Source organism: Schistocerca nitens, chromosome 2 (assembly GCF_023898315.1).
Source record: "Schistocerca nitens isolate TAMUIC-IGC-003100 chromosome 2, iqSchNite1.1, whole genome shotgun sequence".
NCBI classification, from domain to species: domain Eukaryota; kingdom Metazoa; phylum Arthropoda; class Insecta; order Orthoptera; family Acrididae; genus Schistocerca; species Schistocerca nitens.
In genome coordinates, this window is record NC_064615.1 from 498,597,749 (window position 1) to 498,619,359 (window position 21,611).

At 46.0% G+C, this 21,611-nt stretch overlaps 1 protein-coding gene across 1 annotated transcript; it reads left to right on the forward strand.

Moving 5' to 3' along the window:
- The first annotated feature begins 18,662 nt into the window (after nucleotides 1–18,662).
- On the forward strand, nucleotides 18,663–19,358 carry LOC126235123 (uncharacterized). The gene has a single exon (XM_049943856.1). The coding sequence runs from the start codon at nucleotides 18,663–18,665 to the stop codon at nucleotides 19,356–19,358; it is 696 nt and encodes a 231-aa protein (XP_049799813.1).
- The last annotated feature ends 2,253 nt before the right edge of the window (nucleotides 19,359–21,611 follow it).

A 21,611-nucleotide genomic window follows, 5' to 3' on the forward strand; every position in this document is an offset into this window, starting at 1 on the left:
GTGCTCCACAATGACTGAGAAGTCGCAGGCCAAATGTACACAACCCTCGTTGACTTCGCCAGGGACAATTCGCAGTTGTTCATTTTACATCACATATTTGTATATATTTGTAATACGAAGACCATTTACTTATTTAAAAATGCAGTTCGAAATAACGGACGCGTAAGGGCTTGACGTCACATCAGGGATCTTGTAATCGTTTTTGGCTGAGGGTTGATGCTTGAGGGTCGCCTCAAGTGGAATACGGCAGGAGAGAAGAATCGACAGCTCCGCCTCGTCGTTTTTCCGCTCCGAACGAAAGACAAAAGTGAACTATACATCGCATCGCCATTTCAAATGACGGAATAACAATTCCACTTCGCTGCGTGGGAAGGACATGAGTGCCAGTGTCGCTTTTGCAACACTACATTATGTAGACCTGATGTGATAAATACTGCGACATGCGTGTCACCTTCCTGCTGATACCTAACCTATGCACTCGAAACAGGACTTTTGTCGTTCAATGCCACTGACCGATACCTGCTAAAACTAAGCAAAAGTAGAACCTGCGCCATACAGGATAGGAAAATACAAATCTTTAATGAGGTCAAAGCAGAGTACGGGATGTCGAATAGAGCTGAATTTTCGAGATAACCACAGGTCGGAAAAGCACCGATGTGGGGCTACGATCATAAACCGACAACCAATCGTCGACAAAGCGTGCAAGTTCGTCCGGTAAACATACGAGTTTGAGTTTGCATGTTCGGTTTTGTCCGAGAAACTATGTGCGCCAAACATGTATTTTACGATAGCAATTTTTAGTGATGATGGAGCAGCAGTTTCGAGCATTTGCCGTGAGAAATGTGATTTGTCACAAAAATAAAGTTTAAAATTTAATTTCTATTTTCTTTTTCAACACAGTCTTAGTTCTCACTTAATGAGCTATGTGTCGCACAATGACGCAATTTTGCAGGTATCTACGTGGATACTGCCTGCTAAATGTGTTGCGAATAGAGTTAGTAGTAAAGAAGTAATAAACTAAATCGTCACGCCTGATGCTGAAGTTTTACTGCACGAACAGCGAAGATGTAGTATTTTTGCCTTGAGTATCTCGAACAGCTATGCGGTTAGGGCGTCGATCCCGGGACGAATCCGCACGGCGGATTCACGACGAGGGTCGGTGTGCCGCCAGTCCGGATGTGGTTTCTAAGCGGCTTCCCTGTCCCAGTAACAAGGAGACCACACGACAATCTAATTTTTGTAATTTTTTATATTTATTGTAGATGAAGTTCAGAACTCAAACATCAATTCGCCAGAGTAACTTGATACAACTCTCAAAAGCCACGCGAAGTGCCGCGCTGTTTGAGGCGCCATGTCACGGATCGCGCGACCCCTCCCAACGGAGGTTCGAGTCCTCCCTCGGGCATGGGTATGTGCGTTGTTCTCAGCGTAATTTAGTTTCAATTAGTTTAAGTAGCGTGCACGTCTAGGGACCGATGACCTTAGCAGTTCGGTACCTTAGGAATTCACACACACACACTTGAACAATTCTCAAAAATTCTTGACAAAGTCGACTTAAGATTTTTCTGAGTGTCTTCCGTACTACAACACAAGGGCGCTGTTTCAAAGGGGTTTGTCTGTGATACGTAATCAAAAAGAAAAAAAGTTATATTTTTCTGAAAATGACAATTAGGTATGTGTTAATCAGCATATATTTGATGAATATTATGTTTAGTGACGTAGGTATTTGAACTGAACGAAAAAAAACGAAAACAAATTATATTCTAAATGAGACTCGAAGTAACAATTACCAGACTCGAGCGTTACAGACTTTTTTTCCGTATTTATCTGTATTATGCTTCACAGAAATGTTCGTAGAACACGCACCGCTGTTTAAAAATTTGAATTGGTCAGGCGAGCATTCTATCAGACGGTCATACTGTCTTTCGTAAAATGCCACTTACTGTGGATATCAAAGACCTTCGGAAAACTTCAGAGTCTATTTTCTCAAGAATTTTTGAGAGTTGCATCGACTTGCTTTGGTGGATTCATGTTTGAGTTCTGAACTTCACGCTCCATAAATATAAAAAAAATGGCTGAGTGCCTGGCCTTACCTGGGTATGTATTTATTCTTTCTATTAGTTCACCTCCTCCTTACCGCTCCCTCTGTCCATCTCAGTCTTCATCCTCTCTCTATCTCCTATTCACCCCTCTCTGTGTCCATCGCCGCCCCCCCTCCCCCCCCCCCCCTCCCACCCTGTCTCACCGAGTTATCACGCTCACTCCAAGTGAAGGCTAATGGTTCTTACCCCCATAAATTTCTTCCCAGGCCGTAACTAATACGTGTATCAAATTTGCTTCAAGTCGTTCCAGGGTTTTAAAACGAGCTTTCTAGCCGCGGCTTCATCCATGTACGAACATGTCAGATGTATTTCACATATTTGAGTCGTATTTGTGCATATATTTCACCTGTATCTCCAGCGAATTTCACCCTGCAGTTTTATTTTCATGCATCTCAATGTTTATGACCTTGTGTTTCCTGAACTATGTGCTGTACATTGGTATAATTTTGCAGGTACATCGGGTGTTATATGTGGCTACTGTCTGCGAAATTTGTTGCGAATAATGTCGGTAGTAAACAAGTAATAAATTAAAATGTCATGCATGTTGCGGCAGTTTTTCACGCAACTCAGTGTATGTAACGTGATATTTCCTGAACTGTATGTCGTACAATGATATATTTTTGCAGGTACATTTAGCGGAATATGACAATACTGCCTGCCAAAATTAATGCGAATAAATTTAGCAACAACGAAGTCATAAATTGAAACGTCTTGCGTGATGCGGAAGCTTTTCACGCATTTGAGCGTTTATGACATCATATCTCCTGCATAATGAGTCATACAATAATAGAATTTTGCTGGTACATTTTTTGGTATGTATGAATACTGTCTGCAAAATGTTTTGTGAATACAGTTAATAATAAAAAAAGTAATAAATTAAAGCGTCACGCTCCGTGGGGAAGGTTTATTGCATGAAAAAGGAAACTACAGTAAGCAATAAACCTTTTTCCTTTCTCAGGTTACCTTCCGTTCAGAAGGCTGTTGCACGCACCGACTGTTATATTGACTTGTAAATAATAGATTTCTGTTATCAGTCGTCCTTTTTAACTTTATTGGCAGATCTAGATTTGAGCTAGAAACTAGCCATTCTCAGTGCAGTATCATTTTTGATCAATGCATGTAATGCCTGTTGGTCGGGCTTCATCCACAGTTCATTGAATACTCCATTCACCATCTTGTGGAGGTAGTCAGCGAGAAAAAGTTTCGTAGGGATCGAACTTGTGTTTAAAGTTTCTTGCAAGTCACTAATTTCTATAATTTTCAAACACTGGACGACTAAAGTATAGGAATTCCTGCGAAGCGGGTGCATTGCTTTTTCACCCCCGCCCCCCACTCCTTCAGTAGGTAGGTGGTTCTTTCTAGACGGCATGTGATATGTGTACCAACTTTCGGTTGAAATCGGTCTCGTGGTTTAGGAGGAGATGTGGTTCCATTCTTACGATATACCGGTGGAAAAAAATTACAACACTAACATGAAGTTGTGCGACATAAACGAAAATTAGTAGGCGCGAGATCTATACAAATTTCAGGCCAATCGTATGACGATGTGAATCAGGTTTTGCTTTAACTACGTGCTGTAACGACCGTGAGAGTTAGGTAACTTTGAGACTGGACTTGATGAGTTGATGTCGCCTTTAAGGCGACAAAGACGCCATTATCAATAACTCACTGATTCTGAGCGAGGTCTTGTAATAGGGCTATGAGAAGCTGGATGTTCCTTCTGTGATATTGTAGAAGGACTTGGTAGGAATGTAGCCACTGTACATGATTGCTGGCAGCGGTTGTCTCGAGAATGTGCGGTAGCAGCAACACTGGGCTCCGGAAGGCCACGTGGCACTGCCGAGAGAGACCATCGTGTGCGGTGTATGGCTGTGGCGCATCGTACAGCATCTGCAGCAGCACTCTGAGCGACAGTTGGCACCACAGTGACACAACGAACAGTCACAAATCGGTTACTTCACGGACAGCTCCGAGCGAGACGCCCAGTAGCGTGCATTACTCTGACCCAAATGGTTCAAATGGCTCTGACAAGGGAACCTCCCCATCGCACCCCCCTCAGATTTAGTTATAATTTGGCACAGTGGATAGGCCTTGAAAAACTGAACACAGATCAATCGAGAAAACAGGAAGAAGTTGTGGGGAACTATGAAAAAATAAGCAAAATATACTAACTGAGTAGTCTATGGGAAATATATGCAACATCAAGGATGATATCAGCACAGGCGCGCCGTGGTCCCGTGGTTAGCGTGAACGGCTGCGAAGCGAGAGGTCCTTGGTTCAAGTCTTCCCTCGACTGAAAATTTTACTTTCGCAAAGTTATGATCTGTCCGTTCGTTCATTGCGTCTCTGTTCACTGTAATAAGTTTAGTGTCTGTGTTTTGCGACCGCACCGCAAAACCGTGCGATTAGCAGACGAAAGGACGTGCCTCTCCAATCGGAACCGAAAACATTTGATCGCAAGGTCATAGGTCAACCGATTCCTCCACAGGAAAACGTGTCTGATATGTTCTACACGACACTGGTGACGGCATGTGCGTCACATGACAGGAATATGTTGTCGACACACCTAACTTCCACACTTGGCGAATGGGTAAAAAGATTCTTCTACCCTGCCCGATTTAGGTTCTTGTGGATGTGATAATCACTCCCAAAAAAGTGATGAAAACATAAGAGTTTGTTACATAAACTGCAACAAATGAATGCAACAGTTTCACAGTCGCACAGTTTCCCTGTGCTCTGTCAAAACATATGTTTTTAACGTTTTCAAATTTTTCCGTGTGTAGACCGTCGAATCCTGCATATGTCCACGCAAATCTGAACATGTCCTGGAATTTTGCACAGCGAAGTTAATTATGTGTGAGTGCCTGAACTCTGATAATGGTCTGAAAATAAAAAATTTTCACCCGAGGGAATACTTGAACCGAGGACCTCTCGTTCCGCAGATGCTGACGCTAACCACGGGACCACGGCGCTCTTGTGCTCACCTCGTCCTTGATGTTGCCTATGTTTCTTATGGACTGCTTAGTTTGTATATTTTGCTTATTTTTTCATAGTTCCACACAATTTCTTCCTGTTTTCTCGATTGATCTGTGTTCAGATTTTCGAGGCCTATCGACTGTGCCAACTTATAACTAAATCTGAGGGGGGGGGGGGGGTGCGATGGGGAGGTTCCCTTGTGAGCACTATGGGACTTAACATCTGAGGTCATCAGTCCCCTAGACTTAGAATTACTTAAACCTAACTAAGCTAAGGATATTACACAGATCCAGGCCCGGGCAAGATTCGAACCTGCGACCGTAGCAGCAGCGAGGCTCCGGACTGAAGCGCCTAGAACCGCTCGGCCACAGCGGCCGGCAACTGACCCAAATCGCAGCCGTTTGTGACTTCAGCGGTGTGCAGCGAGAGCTCATCGGAGGGCAGAGTGGAGGTCTTCCGTGTTTTCTGATGAAAGGTGGTTGAGCCTCGATGCCAGTGATGGCCGTGTGTTGGTTAGAAGGAGGCCAGTTGAGGGCTGCCATTCAGTACAGCATTCCAGGGCGTGTTTTCCAACAGGTTAACGCTCGCCCTCATAACCGCTCTTGCAACCAACAAGCTCTACAGTGTCGAGATGTTGCCTTGGCCTGCTCGATCACCATATGTGTCTCCACTCGAGCACATATGGGACACCATCGGGCGACGACTTCAGCGTCATCCACAAACAGTATTAATCGCCCCTGTATTGAGCTACCAAGTGCAACAGGCACAGAACTCCAAACTGACATCCTAGAGCTGTACAACACAATGCATCCACGTTTGCATACTTGCAGTCAACATTCTGGGTGTTACATCGGTCATTAATGCACCAGCATTTCACATTTGCAATGGCTTACCTCCCGCATACCTCTGATCTTGCAATGTTAATTACTTAAATATGTTACTTAGACAAATGTATTCCCAAAATTTCTTTACTCTACATTAATTACTTTCTGGTGTTGCGATTTTTTCCCCCACAGTGTATGTATGGATTACAGAAATACAGCTGGCATGTGTTCTCCTTGTTAAGTGAATATCTTGCTGGTACCGAAGTCCCGTCCCTGTTACGCGACTCGCAGACATTTAGAAAACTTTCGCTCACTTTCACGTGAGTAACGCTACACGCAGACAGATGGGGTGCACATATTCTCTGCTGGGAGATCACGGGTGGTGACGGGAAGGGCATCCGGCCATCCCTTAAAAAAATCATGCCAAAAGCGTTCATAATCACGACGAGACTGAACCGATGCAGGATAAACGCACAATAAAAAGAAGATAAACTTTTTCCCTTTCATCATTTTGTGGATGTGTTAGCGAGAAAAAATTTCGTAAAAGTTTTACATTATGTGTAAAGTTTGTTGGAATTCCCCCTAAGTGCTCTCCTTCTAAGATACTGCGTGAATCGACACTTTGTAATTTGCGATCGCTGAGTTACGCTGTCTCAAGAGATATATACAGTTTCTAACGCGTCTTAGTGTGTGGAACATTAACATAAGATTATGCCTCTTAATGATTAAATTGTCATAGAATTTTAATTTTTTATTTTCTGAATGATACAAGATTATTCTAAAGTAGTTACCAGCCGGCCGCTGCGACTGAACCGTTCTGGGCGCTTCAGTCCGGAACCACTCGGCTGTTACGGTCGCAGGTTCGAATCCTGCCTCGGGCATGGATGTGTGTGATGTCCTTAGGTTATTTAGGTTTAAGTAGTTCTAAGTCTAGGGGACTGATGACCTCAGATGTTAAGCCCCATAGTGCTTAGATCCATTTGAATCATTTTTAAAGCAGTTACCTAAGAATAAGTAAAGAATTCGAGTCCATTGACTGTTTTTCCCGGGGAACTCTTCCGGAGTACAGTTGGGCGATAGGAAAAAAAAAAGATTACAGCTTCAGGAAATGCAGAAACAGAGCTCCATGGTCAGCCACGCTCGGGACGTCGTGTCACAGCCACTGGTCAAGACATGCTGAATCGTGCGGATGCGATTATTCGTGCCGACCGGCGCATCATTGGAAGTGCGTCTGCAATGATCGAGACTATCGGATGTTCAAAGAGGTGCTCACGATGGGCTCAATGGATGCTCACAGCGGACCACAAGATTCAAAGGCCATTTCATCTGAATTGTTGGAGCGTTTTCAGACCGACGGAGAGGCCTTTCTGTCACGAATATTTACAGGGGACGAAAGCTGGGTGCACCACTTTGCGCCGGAGACAAAAAGTTAGTCTATGGAGTGGCATCATCCTCATTCACTACAAAAGGAGAAATTCAAGACAACCCCCTCTGCCGGAAAAGTCATGGTGACAGTCTTCTGGGATTGTCATGGCGTCATTCTCGTGAATGTGATGCCAAGAGGATTAACCATCAATTCAGAGGCATACGTGAAGACTCTGAATAAACTCAAGAACCGTTTCCGCCGTGTTCGATCGGACAAGAATCCAGCAGAAATCTTGCTCCAACTCAATAATGCACGCCGACACACAAGGCTGAGAACCCGGGAACACTTCGCCAAATTGGGTTGGACATCAATGCCTCATCCACCCTACAGTCCAGACCTGGTACCCTCGGACTTCCATCTCTTTGGGCCGCTTAAAGATTCTCTACGGGGAACACAAACTGATGATGACGAGAATGTCAGTTATGCAGTGAAAACATGGCTTCGCCTACAGGATAAGAGCTTTTACTAGCAGGGAATACATGCTCTTCCACAACGTTGGAGTACGGCCGTAGAACGTAATGGAGACTACGTAGAAAAATAGGGCATGGACATATATTGATGTATATTGTCACCAGATTCTGACTCTTAACAATAGATATGTTCTGCGGAAAAAAAAAAACTGTGGGACATTACTCACTGAACGACCCTCGTAGAACGAAAGTCGTTCTGTCAATTTCAAAACTGAGTATACATTTTTTCAAGCAAATAAATCTCCTGCGTTATTTAATGTTACTTTTAGATAACTAAACTACAATCACGCTGTATATGAAACAATGAAAACGACATTTATGTTGCCACTGGAAGTCGTCAGAGAGGCATCCTGCAGCTGGGACCGGACGCCATGAACCGGACTAGCCGTTTACTAACGTAGTTGAGCGAGAACACAGTGTAGCTGTGTGGTATTGTCGCTCCGCGAAACATTTGCATTCGGCGCGGACGGAGAAAGCGGAGTCAGCAAACGGCTGGGGAAAGTTACGCTGCAGCGCTAGCGTTTCGCAGTGCCAGCATAGCGGCGATCCTGGAGGGGGGAATCGATGCGTTTGAGATAAGGTGCTCTGGAGAGCGAGATCTTGTCGTTTCTGCACAGCCTTTCGCAGCCACAGATCGACCATACAAGAGTTGAATTGTGATATGCGAGAAATTTAATTTTTCCAGTTTTATTTAGTATCAAGTGATACAAAGAAAAAGGCTTAGAGTCAGCAAATAGTCTTATCAAATGTCTTGATCGAGAAGTACTAAGGTGAGCTGTGACACGTCGGACGTACGCTGACATGAAATTGACTGGAACTTTTCTCCAGCAGCGAATCTGGGAAACATTGCACGAGTACCTTGGAAAAAACAAATAAATAAAATCACAAGTTGCGACCTAGTCGCGAACAAAACAGTGATCCAGAAAGTGTGTAATAAATTTCTTTTATTTTCGTTATGATCACAAATCTTTTTTGTCCTTGGACTACCGGCTTCTGTCAGCGACGACCATCTTCAGATGAATATAATCATCGCTGACCGAAATCGGTAGTCTAAGCACCAAAACATTTTGCGACCGTAAACGGAAATGAAAGAAATTTATTCTAGTATAAAACCATTCTGGATATCAGAATCGACTGGTAGACAAAGTGCTCCATTTTGCGTAATGGACGAGGGTAATCAGTGGTCAAGCTTTGGTGTTCCTTAAATGTGTGGTGTTACCGAACTGATATGGATGTAAAACAGCTAATCGGATGTTCTAGGTTATTTCTACCTTTGAGATGACATCATTAACCTGAAATACACTGCCTGAAAAAATAGTGAAGCACCCCAGGACTTGTTCAGATATCATTGTAATTACATACACGTAATAGAACGGTCACCAGAGTGTGTTAAAGTTGTTCGCGTTTAGTGTTGTTACCAGACCGCGTAGGGAATACAAGAAGTGTGAACAGCACCAGATGTTCAGCAATCACTGTGAAGGAGGCGGAGATGCCACATACTCGTGTGAGACAGCTTTATAAGCGTCATCAGCACCTGAAATAGTTTGAGATTGGCTGGGGTCCCCATTTGGCCAACTGGTCGAGTCGTCCAGTATCCAGATTTATGAGGCATTTGGGTATGACAGTGGCCCAATGCTGGACTACTGGGCTTGCTCACCGTCAAGCTTCCGGTTGGCCACATCTGACCAGCACAGGAGAGGAGCGCCGTATTGTGGACCAATGACATCGTAGCTCCTTCGCATTTGCAACTGCCATCGGAGAACAAGTAATTGATTCCCTGCAACATTTTGTGAAATCCCGCACCATTGGTCGCAGCCTAGCAGCAGGCGAAGTAATTACAATGGGTGTTAAAGAAGCACCATAACCGAAACGGCTGCTGACTATCCACAGTGTGATTGATCCCTTTGCTATTCCTGCTGGGCAATTTTGTTCATGGTCTCCCTCACTGTGTCCTCCAGGGCACTGAATTTTCTATTGTACCAGCTTTGTCACCGATTGATCCAATTTGCAGTCCCACACAATGAACCACAGACACTGCGTAACCGCGCCACCCAGTCTTCATACACAGTGAAATTCCGATCTTGAATCGGCTGCTATGTAATCCAGGAACTCGTGTCTTGTTCTCTTGTTGTTCCTCTCTGTGCAGTTCCCAGCACTAGCCACAATCTCCCGACGAACTGTGGACGACTAGGCATTGCTTCCAATGTGTGTCCTGGATTGTCAAGAAAGCAGCCACCCAGCAACAAACCCAATTGTTTGTAATAGGAATGCCCATACTGTGATCAAGTGTCCTCTGGTGCTCTTAACCTGGTGGCGTCTCTCTTCTTGTGCGTCAGACTTTACATGGGGCAACTCATGCCGAGCAAAGCAAACACTTCAGTTATTCCACCGCTGTTTGGCTTTCGGGAAAGTAGGATGTATCGGGGAGTGTGGGTAAAGGATTACAATACTGAAATCGAGATATCCAACACACCCCTATGGCCTACTACACGCTTTAATTTTTTTGAAGTAGAGATGTCGTTTGTCGATATGATCCTAAACGTTGACTAACATTTTTTTTTAAATTCTGATAGTCACAAACACTTTTACCAAGAAATACGGACAGATAAACGGCATTATAGGTACCAAAGCCACAGAGTGGTGAAAATACGCTGACAAAAATGAAAGTGTTACACGACGACACCTTGAGCGGAATCTACCAACTTGATATTCCAGTATTTATAAGCCTGTAGGATATGAGATTTCATCCTTACACGAGTCTGTGTAACGTCAACGATGATGTCATCGTAGTCTGAGTACAACCTCTGTTTCGACAAGTACTGAGATGGAAACCTGTCGTTTTGTTTTCGAAGGAAAAAAAAAAATGGTTCAAATGGCTCTGAGCACTATGGGACTTAACATCTGTGGTCATCAGTCCCCTAGAACTTAGAACTACTTAAACCTAACTAACCTAAGGACATCACACACATCCATGCCCGAGGCAGGATTCGAACCTGCGACCGTAGCAGTCGCGCGGCTCCGGACTGAGCGCCTAGAACCGCTAGACCACCGCGGCCGGCTTTCGAAGGAACCGTCTAGACATTAAACGATTTAGGGCAACCACGGAAAACATGAATGTCTATGACGAGAGGGAACGTTTGAAACCAGTTCGTCACGATTGTGAGTCCAGACGTTTTACCAGTGAGCAACGTTTCCATGTATGCAGAGGCAGTGACATAGACAGAGTGCGGTGCTGCTGCACGAGGGCAATAGCTTGACAAGTGTTTTCAAAGGTCTGCAGTCAGCTCTCATTCTGGCTATTCTGGTTTAGGTTTCTCGGAATTCTTGTGAGCTACTCGGGAAAACTAAAGGGACAGTTACTTCAGTATGTTCAATTTCGTCCACTAACTCATTCTTCACTAACAAATGCATCGAATCACAGCGTCGATTAGATATGAAATTGTTATGTAAAACCGGACAAGTGCTAGTAGAACTCGCTCTCTGAGGATTCTGTACAAACTAATTTTGTGTATAGACAGTTCACCTACAGGTTTGATGAGTGAGTTTGCGAGTATCAAAATGTGTAACATAAGTGACCGTATATTTTGACTGTATTTTTTTTTACAACGCCAAGTGACTGTAGACCTCAGTATTTGACATAAATCTCAACTTGACATCTTTACCAGTTCCTGGGAATAAGAGGTCTTACCAGACGGATGAATAGACAGACGACAAAATGATCCTCTAATGTTTCCGTTTTTCCGAGCGAGGTAAGAAACCCTAAAAAGCAGAATTTTATCAGGCTACCGGGTGGTTACAATTAAAGTACAGCTACTCAGGAAGGTCCGGTGTGCGCTGCAAGTATTATGTAGGAGCGAAACTTGGTATATAAGCTAATGCGTTATTGTGTAACCGATTTACGATGAAAAAAAAATTAGTTCTAATTTGGGCCACCAGTTGCAAATCTGTTGCATCTCCCACGCTCACACTGAACGATTTGAGTCAGAGGCGATTAGTAACAAAATCAACATTATGGCTTTCTCACTTGTCTGACCATTCCTGCCCACGTCCCAGTCCATTACATACAGAAACATTTCTGTATGTCTTCGTGCATTCACAGCACCAGATTTGCACCCGTTGTTCAAAATTGGAACTAATTTCGGTTCCGAATTAACGTATCAGAATACCTACCACGTTTTTCTGGCATACGATAATAACAGACCACACTGAACTTCTGCAGATAGCTGCATTTCAGTTATAACTACTAAGTACACTTTGAAGCTTCCATCATGTTCTCTCTGTAGGTGTGCTAGAGGGAGCGCTGCTGTTTGGCAGCAAATGTGACGTACAGATTCGTGCTACACTGCTTGTTCCTTGTGATATCGCACTGCCCAAGACTGTGAGGACAGAAAGCTGTGTTTCATAAAACTGAACTTCTTACGTTCTTCCTAGAGAACGTTCACATACCAAAACTTCGAATAGGGATCAAGCTGTGCTTACCATCCCATCCCAAAGGGACAAAAACTTGGACACCATGTTGTTTTTGAAGTGTTTCTACAGCACGTAGAGAACCGGTACCAAGGCTAACATCTGAGTGCGGATCCAGCATAGCATAGTGACTGGCCTACTAGCCGGTGCTGGTTCAGTTTCTAGGCGTTTTACTTTCTAAACTAGCTGGAATCGACGTCTCAGTTTCCCGATAGTCTGCTTCGTGAGCAGAATTACGCAACGTTTCAATATCGATTTCATGTTTTCGCTAAGATGTGGCGCGAAGATAAATTGTCGGTCTTCCGACAAGGTGGAGCAAGATAGACGAAAGGCGAAAACTCCCTCTTAGCTTCTTGTCTTTTTTGCGGTCGTTCGGGGTTCAGCAGAGGTCAGTGCAGTCTGCCTGCCTCGCGAACTCAAAGCACAATTAAACTTTCCAACAAATTCATACCTAATGAGCTAAATAATACATGTGACAAGCTCGGGGTTCAGCAGTGAATAGTGGAATCTGTCTGCCACACTCACAAACTCTGAACACGATTAACTCCACCAGTAAATTGGTACCTTGTGAAATTATCACACCACAGAATGATACTGAAAACGCAAAACAGTCTCTCTGCTACCTGTAGAAGCAGGAGAATTCCAATTTATCAATAAGAAAAATTAATAAAAATATTTACATATATCGGAAATTAAGCATTTACCTTCCCCTGGTTAATTATTAATGTTCTAATTAGTGGCACCTGTTTAACTCTTGTACGCCGACACAGTGAGCACACAATTGAGGGATATAAAACCACGTGATATTTGTTTTAAATTAAGGGCGAGTCGCCTCATCAAAGTAGTTATAGGACGTACAATGATGAGCCCCAATTATTCGGAGAAATTAATTAGAAACTGACTAAAGAACTAATATTTGAAAGCAGACGACACCTGAAAGCTATTTGGAAAACTGTTAACCCCTTGGCCTTGGCAGTTCACAAACCAGCAACACTGGTGAAGCTCAGAACATCATCTCCGTTATAAAAACTCTGAAACAAATAACAACACAAGTTGCAGGAAGTCTACAAGTAGAGCAAACGCTATTCGCGACACTTACTCGTAACCACAACAAGAAGCCCAGGCCGGACCAGACACCACTCGTAACCTCTACGGAAAAGCCGTCGCTCTGCTGTGCCAGACAGGACCAGCAACATGCCTGCCCCTTTACACTTCACCAATTCACACACCGAGAGAGCGAATCCCCGGGTTTGCCATCATGACGAGCACGAATTTCTTCTTCCACTCCACTTTAGAGGGAAGGCCTGCCTAAATTTTCCAGTTCACGCCTGTTGTATAGCTGTAGACTAACCAGAACCTGGCAACAGACGGTGCTCCCTTTCCTTATTGGTTCAAATGGCTCTGAGCACTATGGGACTTAACATCTGAGATCATCAGTCCCCTAGAACTTAGAACTACTTAACCTAACTAACCTAAGGAGATCACACACATCCATGCCCGAGGCAGGATTCTAACCCGCGGCCGTAGCAGCAGCGCGGTTCCGGACTGAAGAGCCTAGAACCGCTCGGCTCTTTCCTTATTGGCTACGCATGTACTGTGCGAAAAGTCGCTCGTTTCCCGCACTGTATGCGAAAATATGACGGTGGCTTCCCCTCTGCTATACTTCCAGGAAACACCCGACTGCGTTTCTTAAGGTCTTCGGGAGCCACCCGAAGAATAGCCCAGCACGCAGCAGAAAGATGCCTGGCGGTACCGCCGGGCAGAGAATAGCCCTCTCGGCCGGCAGTCTCACGCGGCATAGTCTGCCCGTGCGAAAAATTCTGTGAATATTTCGAGACGCCGCTATTCAACCACAAGAAGCCTCAAACTTGTGGGTGACCACGCGCCTTTCGTTCCATCAGTGGGCAACGAACACAGAATTTCGCCTACACGTGCCCTGCCCTCCTCCCAGAAAGTTCCGGTCAATACAACACACAATGCTATTATTAAAGGTCGCATACTGACTAATCATTATCGTCGCAAGGTCATTTTTAACGAATATGGGGATAGAAAAGTACGTAACTTTTTTTGTAAAAAAAAGTAGCTCGGCCAAAGCTGACATTGTAAAAGAGGTGCTTCAGCTCGGCAAGCAGGGCTGCGGAGCTGTGATCGGCCACGGGGGTTGTATCGACGCTGCCGTTGACCCAGTTTCAGCCCGGGAGCGACCCAGGCGCGAGCTCTCAGGGCGATGAGGGGGCTGCATGGAGCAGGCCGGGCCGGGCCAGGCCGGGCCAGGCCAGCCTAGGCCACGGACACGTGGCGGCGCATGCGCACTGCGCAGGTCGGCGACCACCCCAGCAGCAGAGAGGACACAGGGGCACGCGCTGCCTGCGGAAGCGTCCAGACAAACGAGGGGCACTCTCTGCAGCTTCACAAGCAGCACGCACAAAACGAGTCTAAAGCAACAAAGTATTGCAGAAGCAAAGGGAAAAGACTGTCACGCATCACTGTAGTCCAGGTGCGAGGCGTGCTGGTAACTGTTGTAATCGCCGATTACATTTATAGATACGACGTCTTTTTTTCCACTTAATCTTTATTGGTATATATTTTTCTACAATTTCAGTTGTGGGTATACTTTATCTTGTAAAACGCACTGTTAACTGGAGATATTTAAGACATTAACGGCACACTATAGTGCGCCTCATTTAAGACGGCGGCCGAGTTTAGGTTCGTTCTGCGCATCTGACGTCACAAAACACAGTCAGCCAATGAACAGAGAACGACACTGCCAGAGCTCGACTACAGTGCAGAGCACGGACGAGTGTTTTCAGTTTTAGAAACGTTCAGTCATAAATAAAGTAATTGAACAAAAGGAATGTCTTGATAGCAGACTTCCTTTTATAGAAAGTTTGGAAAAAGCATTCTTTATACCAATTGCTTCATATTCTATTAATTAATTAATACAAACAAGCAATAAGTCTCCTAATTCAGGCAATAGCAAGGAAAGGTGTTTGTATCATTCTCAAGAACCGCTTTTTCGCAATCAAGAACAGTGGTAATTGTTTACTTCCTATTGTACTTCGACGAAACGTGAGTAATTCGTAGTCATACCAACAGTGGTTCAAAAATGGTTCAAATGGCTCTGAACCTATGGGACTTAACTTCTCAGGTCATCCCTAGAACTTAGAACTACTTAAACCTAACTAACCTAAGGACATCACACACATCCATGCCCGAGGCAGGATTCGAACCTGCGACCGTAGCGGTCGCGTGGTTCCAGACTGCAGCGCCTAGAATCGCTCGGCCACTCCGGCCAGCTACCAACAGTGTTTGTCGGTATTTTGCGTGATATTTTAGAGTCCTCTAGGAGTTCTGTTGAATGACGAGCCGCGTTAGCGTAATGGATGAGGTGTTGGGCTGCCAAGCGAAAGGTTCTGAGTTCGAGCCTTAACATTTTTTTTATTTAAAAACAATATCGAAGTGTCTTACTTCATGAATTTTATTCGTTTGAATGTAATTTTTTGTAATTTCTAGTGCTTTGCCTCTTCATTATAATCATAATAAGTTTTCGGTTTTTCTAATTTTGTCCTCCAATATTTCTTTTCACAGCAATTAAAAACAATGAAAAGGCACACATACAATATTCATGTTATCTGTTTCGTTCGTATATCTTCTCTTCCGCAGTCGCTGTTTTACAATTCATATTGAGATATATTCTATCGCGACAGTATTAAAAGTATTATTTAGAGCAGAATTTCGGCTCGTACGTTGCCGAGCTACTTGATTGTCTGACGTAATTCTTTGCTTCGCTGCTTTGGCAACATCATCATATTCAATGTTTTCGTCGACTGATCTATGTTTTGGCAAGTATTTGCTGTCCGATGTGACAAACACAAATTGTTTGCGCACTGCGGCTCACTGACAATATACGTTTGAGTTTCTATGTTTTATTACGTCCACAATTCAGTTTTGTGTACTTCGCCAACTTTGTTTTAATCAGAACTTTTTAGAAAAAAGCGAAATGACGCTGGCATAAATAAAACTTTTATTATAGTCGCGAAAGAGAGAATACACTCCTGGAAATTGAGATAAGACACCGTGAATTCATTGTCCCAGGAAGGGGAAACTTTATTGACACATTCCTGGGGTCAGATACATCACATGATCACACTGACAGAACCACAGGCACATAGACACAGGCAACAAATGGTTCAAATGGCTCTGAGCACTATGGGACTCAACTGCTGTGGTCATAAGTCCCCTAGAACTTAGAACTACTTAAACCTAACTAACCTAAGGACAGCACACAACACCCAGCCATCACGAGGCAGAGAAAATCCCTGACCCCGCCGGGAATCGAACCCGGGAACCCGGGCGTGGGAAGCGAGAACGCTACCGCACGACCACGAGATGCGGGCACAGGCAACAGAGCATGCACAATGTCGGCACTAGTACAGTGTATATCCACATTTCGCAGCAATGCAGGCTGCTATTCTCCCATGGAGACGATCGTAGAGATGCTGGATGTAGTCCTGTGGAACGGCTTGCCATGCCATTTCCACCTGGCGCCTCAGTTGGACCAGCGTTCGTGCTGGACGCGCAGACCGCGTGAGACGACGCTTCATCTAGTCCCAAACATGCTCAATGGGGGACAGATCCGGAGATCTTGCTGGCCAGGGTAGTTGACTTACACCTTGTAGAGCACGTTGGGTGGCACGGGATACATGCGGACGTGCATTGTCCTGTTGGAACAGCAAGTTCCCTTGCCGGTCTAGGAATGGTAGAACAATGGGTTCGATGACGGTTTGGATGTACCGTGCACTATTCAGTGTCCCCTCGACGATCACCAGTGGTGTACGGCCAGTGTAGGAGATCGCTCCCCACACCATGATGTGTTGGCCCTGTGTGCCTCGGTCGTATGCAGTCCTGATTGTGGCGCTCACCTGCACGGCGCCAAACACGCATACGACCATCATTGGCACCAAGGCAGAAGCGACTCTCATCGCTGAAGACGACACGTCTCCATTCGTCCCTCCATTCACGCCTGTCGCGACATCACTGGAGGCGGGCTGCACGATGTTGGGGCGTGAGCGGAAGACGGCCTAACGGTGTGCGGGACCGTAGCCCAGCTTCATGGAGACGGTTGCGAATGGTCCTCGCCGATACCCCAGGAGCAACAGTGTCCCTAATTTGCTGGGAAGTGGCGGTGCGGTCCCCTACGGCACTGCGTAGGATCCTACGGTCTTGGCGTGCATCCGTGCGTCGCTGCGGTCCGGTCCCAGGTCGACGGGCACGTGCACCTTCCGCCGACCACTGGCGACAACATCGATGTACTGTGGAGACCTCACGCCCCACGTGTTGAGCAATTCGGCGGTACGTCCACCCGGCCTCCCGCATGCCCACTATACGCCCTCGCTCAAAGTCCGTCAACTGCACATACGGTTCACGTCCACGCTGTCGCGGCATGCTACCAGTGTTAAAGACTGCGATGGAGCTCCGTATGCCACGGCAAACTGGCTGACACTGACGGCGGCGGTGCACAAATGCTGCGCAGCTAGCGCCATTCGACGGCCAACACCGCGGTTCCTGGTGTGTCCGCTGTGCCGTGCGTGTGATCATTGCTTGTACAGCCCTCGCGCAGTGTCCGGAGGAAGTATGGTGGGTCTGACACACCGGTGTCAATGTGTTCTTTTTTCCATTTCCAGGAGTGTATTTCTCAATATTACATACGGCACCTATCTGGTACTTAAATGAGATATTGTTATACAGTAAATTTTATATGAAATTTAGGTATCTTGCCCACATTTCATTCCCAACATTGTGGCAACTAAAAACGACTATACGGAAAGTATACGCAATGGACTTTTACCTCTGCAAACTCTTCAAAATTTCGTGCAATGGTTTACGACATTTAGTGCTGCACAATAACTGCGTTGAACATCGAAACAAAATTAAGTCATTTATGGGGAGAAGGTGTCAGTCAAGAAGATGTGTAAAAATCAAATTTTTGGGCCAAATAGTTTTTGTGAAATCGAATGATAAGTGTGTAAAAGCAGTCGGAACACCATGTGTCTGCACAGGCGAGCAGTGCAGTGATGACAAAATCGCGCACAGCGCGGGATGCGGGGAGCACGTCTCTGTAGCAGCGAAAGGGTTAATGCGGCCGTGGTGGCTTTACTTCATAAACTGCGCACTCCCCCTAAACGTAAGTTTGCGAACTATACTATACTATGGCGCTGCTTCTCTTGGCGCGTGCGTCGTTTGCAACTGGGAACGCAGCAATCTCCCGCGTCTGGGCGGGCATGCGCGAGCCGCCAAGATAAAAGAATTGAACTATAGTAACTTCCCAGCGCGTTCATTTTCTGCTGCTCGACTCGCTGCGGCTCACTTCGTTACCGTCACCGCGCACGCCAACGCCATGGCTGTACGGAAACGGAAGCAGGTTGCCGCTGCATTGGAAGCTCTCATCCATGCGATGGGGTTCAACGGCGGCTGTCAACGGCAGCCAAAGCGCAAGCGCACGCAGCAGAACAGCAAGAGCCTGCAGTGCTACAATTGCCAGCAGCTGGGCCATACTGCGCGCGAGTGCAAGAACGCCGTCGCGTGCTTGAAGTGCGCGGCGGCACACGACACGCGCAGTTGCACGAAGCCTCGTGGGGTGGCCAGCAGCTGCGCGAACTGCGGCGGGCCACACGCCGCCAACTCGCGTAGCTGCAGCTACCTCAGGGAGTCACGTCGTCAGCCCGCCGTACCACGCGGCGGCGTCAAGCGCCACGACGGCCGCTCCGCCCCCCCCCCCCCCCCGCTCCGGCGAGGGGTGCGAGCCGCGCCGCCTAGAAGCCGCCACCGACCAAGCTGTGGCCGGTTTCCAAGCCGCCTTTGCGGCCGAAAGGGCCGCACTAAAGGAGGAGCTCGCAGCTGTGCATCGCCAGCTCCAGCAGCTGCGCGAAGAACTGCGAGCTATCAAGAAACAACCGCCGGTTCCCGCCGCCGCCCCCCCCCCCCCTGTGAGTCGACCGGTGGGGGTCGATGCGGCCAAGCAGACAACCGAAGCCCCGTCCCCCGCAGCAACGCGGGAGGCGGCGCCAATGGATACCGACGACGTGTCGCCTAGGCAGCCCCCCCAGGAGGCATCTGCACGCAAGGGTGCTACCGCGCCTCCTGACTGCTCGCAAGTTGAGCAACCAACGAAGAAGAGGAAGCTGTGGCTACCATTCCCTGGAGTGGACAACATGCAGACCGTCCTCAAGAGCATTGCCACGTCACTGCAAAACGGGTCATACCCTTACCCAGACCTCCCGTACCCCTTCACCCCACCCGGCCAGCCTAAGACCCCCCCCCCCTCCCCCATTAACCGCTCTACCTGCGCACATACAGATTGCGTACCATGTTGCAGTCACGAAGAAGGAGTTAGCCACGATTAACTCATACCCTATTTTCACGCCCTCCCAATGGGACGACCTAGTTGACATCGTAGATATGTGGGTGAGGGAAGAGTTCTGGTCTGGCAGCAGAAAGATGGATCCCGACACCATATACGCCATAGAACAAATGAGACTAAAATTCGAGAAATAACAGCGCCAAGTTCAGTAATGAACACCATGCGAGGCCATCACCAGACGTAGCGGAGACTTGCTGAAACCACCGGCCAGCCGTTTAGACCGTTCGCTTTCTACTTCTCTCACTATCCTTTTTACTATTCTTTAATCTTTCTTTCATTTAAAAAAAAAAGCACAAAGTCAAGCAAATACGTTAAAACCAAGAATTTTTCTCCCCAAACCACCACGTTAGAAGAAGAAACGCCTCGCGCGCTAGTACTTCGTTCCCAGACGAGGACATCTTCCTCCTTGATGTGTGCAGACGGCAACTTCCCAGCAATAGCGATTAAGGCTCGGTCACAGCGACACCGATCTCGGTGACTTACGCACACTACCGACACGGACCGAAGACGTCCGATTTTTTCAAGTCAATACGCCACTACGTGCGCAGTTACAATGTAGCCGATCTCATAGCCCGGTCGTACAGACTTAGGACGACAATCGGTGAAATTCAAATCAGTTCGTTGTCTTCAGTCATATTGTCCGACGCATGGACTTTAAGAAACTGATAACTTTAGCCAAAGAATGTTCTTTAAACCTAGGGAACAGGTGATAGTCACTGGGCGCCAAGTCAGGACTATAGGGTGGTGGGTGATTTTTCCACTGAAACTGTTGCGGGAGAGCAACGGTTTGCAGAGCGATGTGTAGGCGAGCGTTGTCATGGAGAATGTGTATGCCCTTGCTCAACATTCCTCTTCTCCGGTTCTGAATTGCCTGTTTGAGTTTTTTCAGAGTCTCACAGTGCCTGTCAGCGTTAACTGTGGTCCCAGCGATTCAGCTCCGGCTACGAGGTGAAAGAAGAGGTTCATAACTTTCTGAACAGCATGGCGGCGAGCTGGTATGACATGGGCATACAAAAACTGCCACAGCGTCTACAAAAATGCATCGACAGAAATGGTCATTATGTCAAAAAACAGCTAAATGTTCAAGCTGTAAACTGATGTAAACCATTGTAGAAATAAACAGGTCTATGTACTTACAAAAAAAATAGGAGACTTACTTTTGGGATTACCCTCGTATTTCAAATAACGAGCGGCAACAATGTAATAACTTGTTACAGTCTTTGTATAATTATGCTATTTTCTGCATGTTATAGATTTAAAGAACTCACTGATGATGGCAATATTTGTCGCCGAAACTAGTTTTGGGAACAAATAAGTAAGCAAACAACAAAGTGTTTTGCATCAAGGCAGCCTCACTATTCCCACATTGTTGTTTCTCAAAAAATTTGAACATCTGCTGTAGTGTGTCTTTTTTGGCTTGTGATAGATGGGCATTAGCTGTCCACAAATTGTTATTACTGCTTACAGGCGTTTTAAGCCAGCAGACTGGTGATTGTGTTACATGAATGGTTTGCAAACGTGGTGTATTTTTTCCCACTTTTCGGTGCTTTAGGTGTTCAGAGTATCTTTTCTAAACTTTATGTTTCTATTTCGCAACTATTGAGAGGCACCCACATGCCTTGCTCATACTGTGGCATCAAGCAGTGAGGCCTGCAAGATGAGTGGTCTGCCAAGCGAGTGGATTCATTCTTATTTATCGAGTAACATGAACTCTCGTACTCACAATTAAGTTACAAATTATCCTCCTGTAAAAAATAATACGCAACAGAAATGCACATCTGACTATCAGTAATTTACAGAACTCAGAGTGTTCACTACGCACTGGCAATACCACATTTTCTTTTTTTCTTTATTTAACGGCTTTTATCAACACGTGGCCATCGCACTGAATATGAGTGGCGCACACATTATAAATTCTGGATATCA

What these genes read in the sequence shown, in the direction of transcription:
- LOC126235123 (XM_049943856.1), top strand. Translation starts at nt 18,663, where the DNA reads ATGGCTGTACGGAAACGGAAGCAGGTTGCCGCTGCATTGGAAGCTCTC.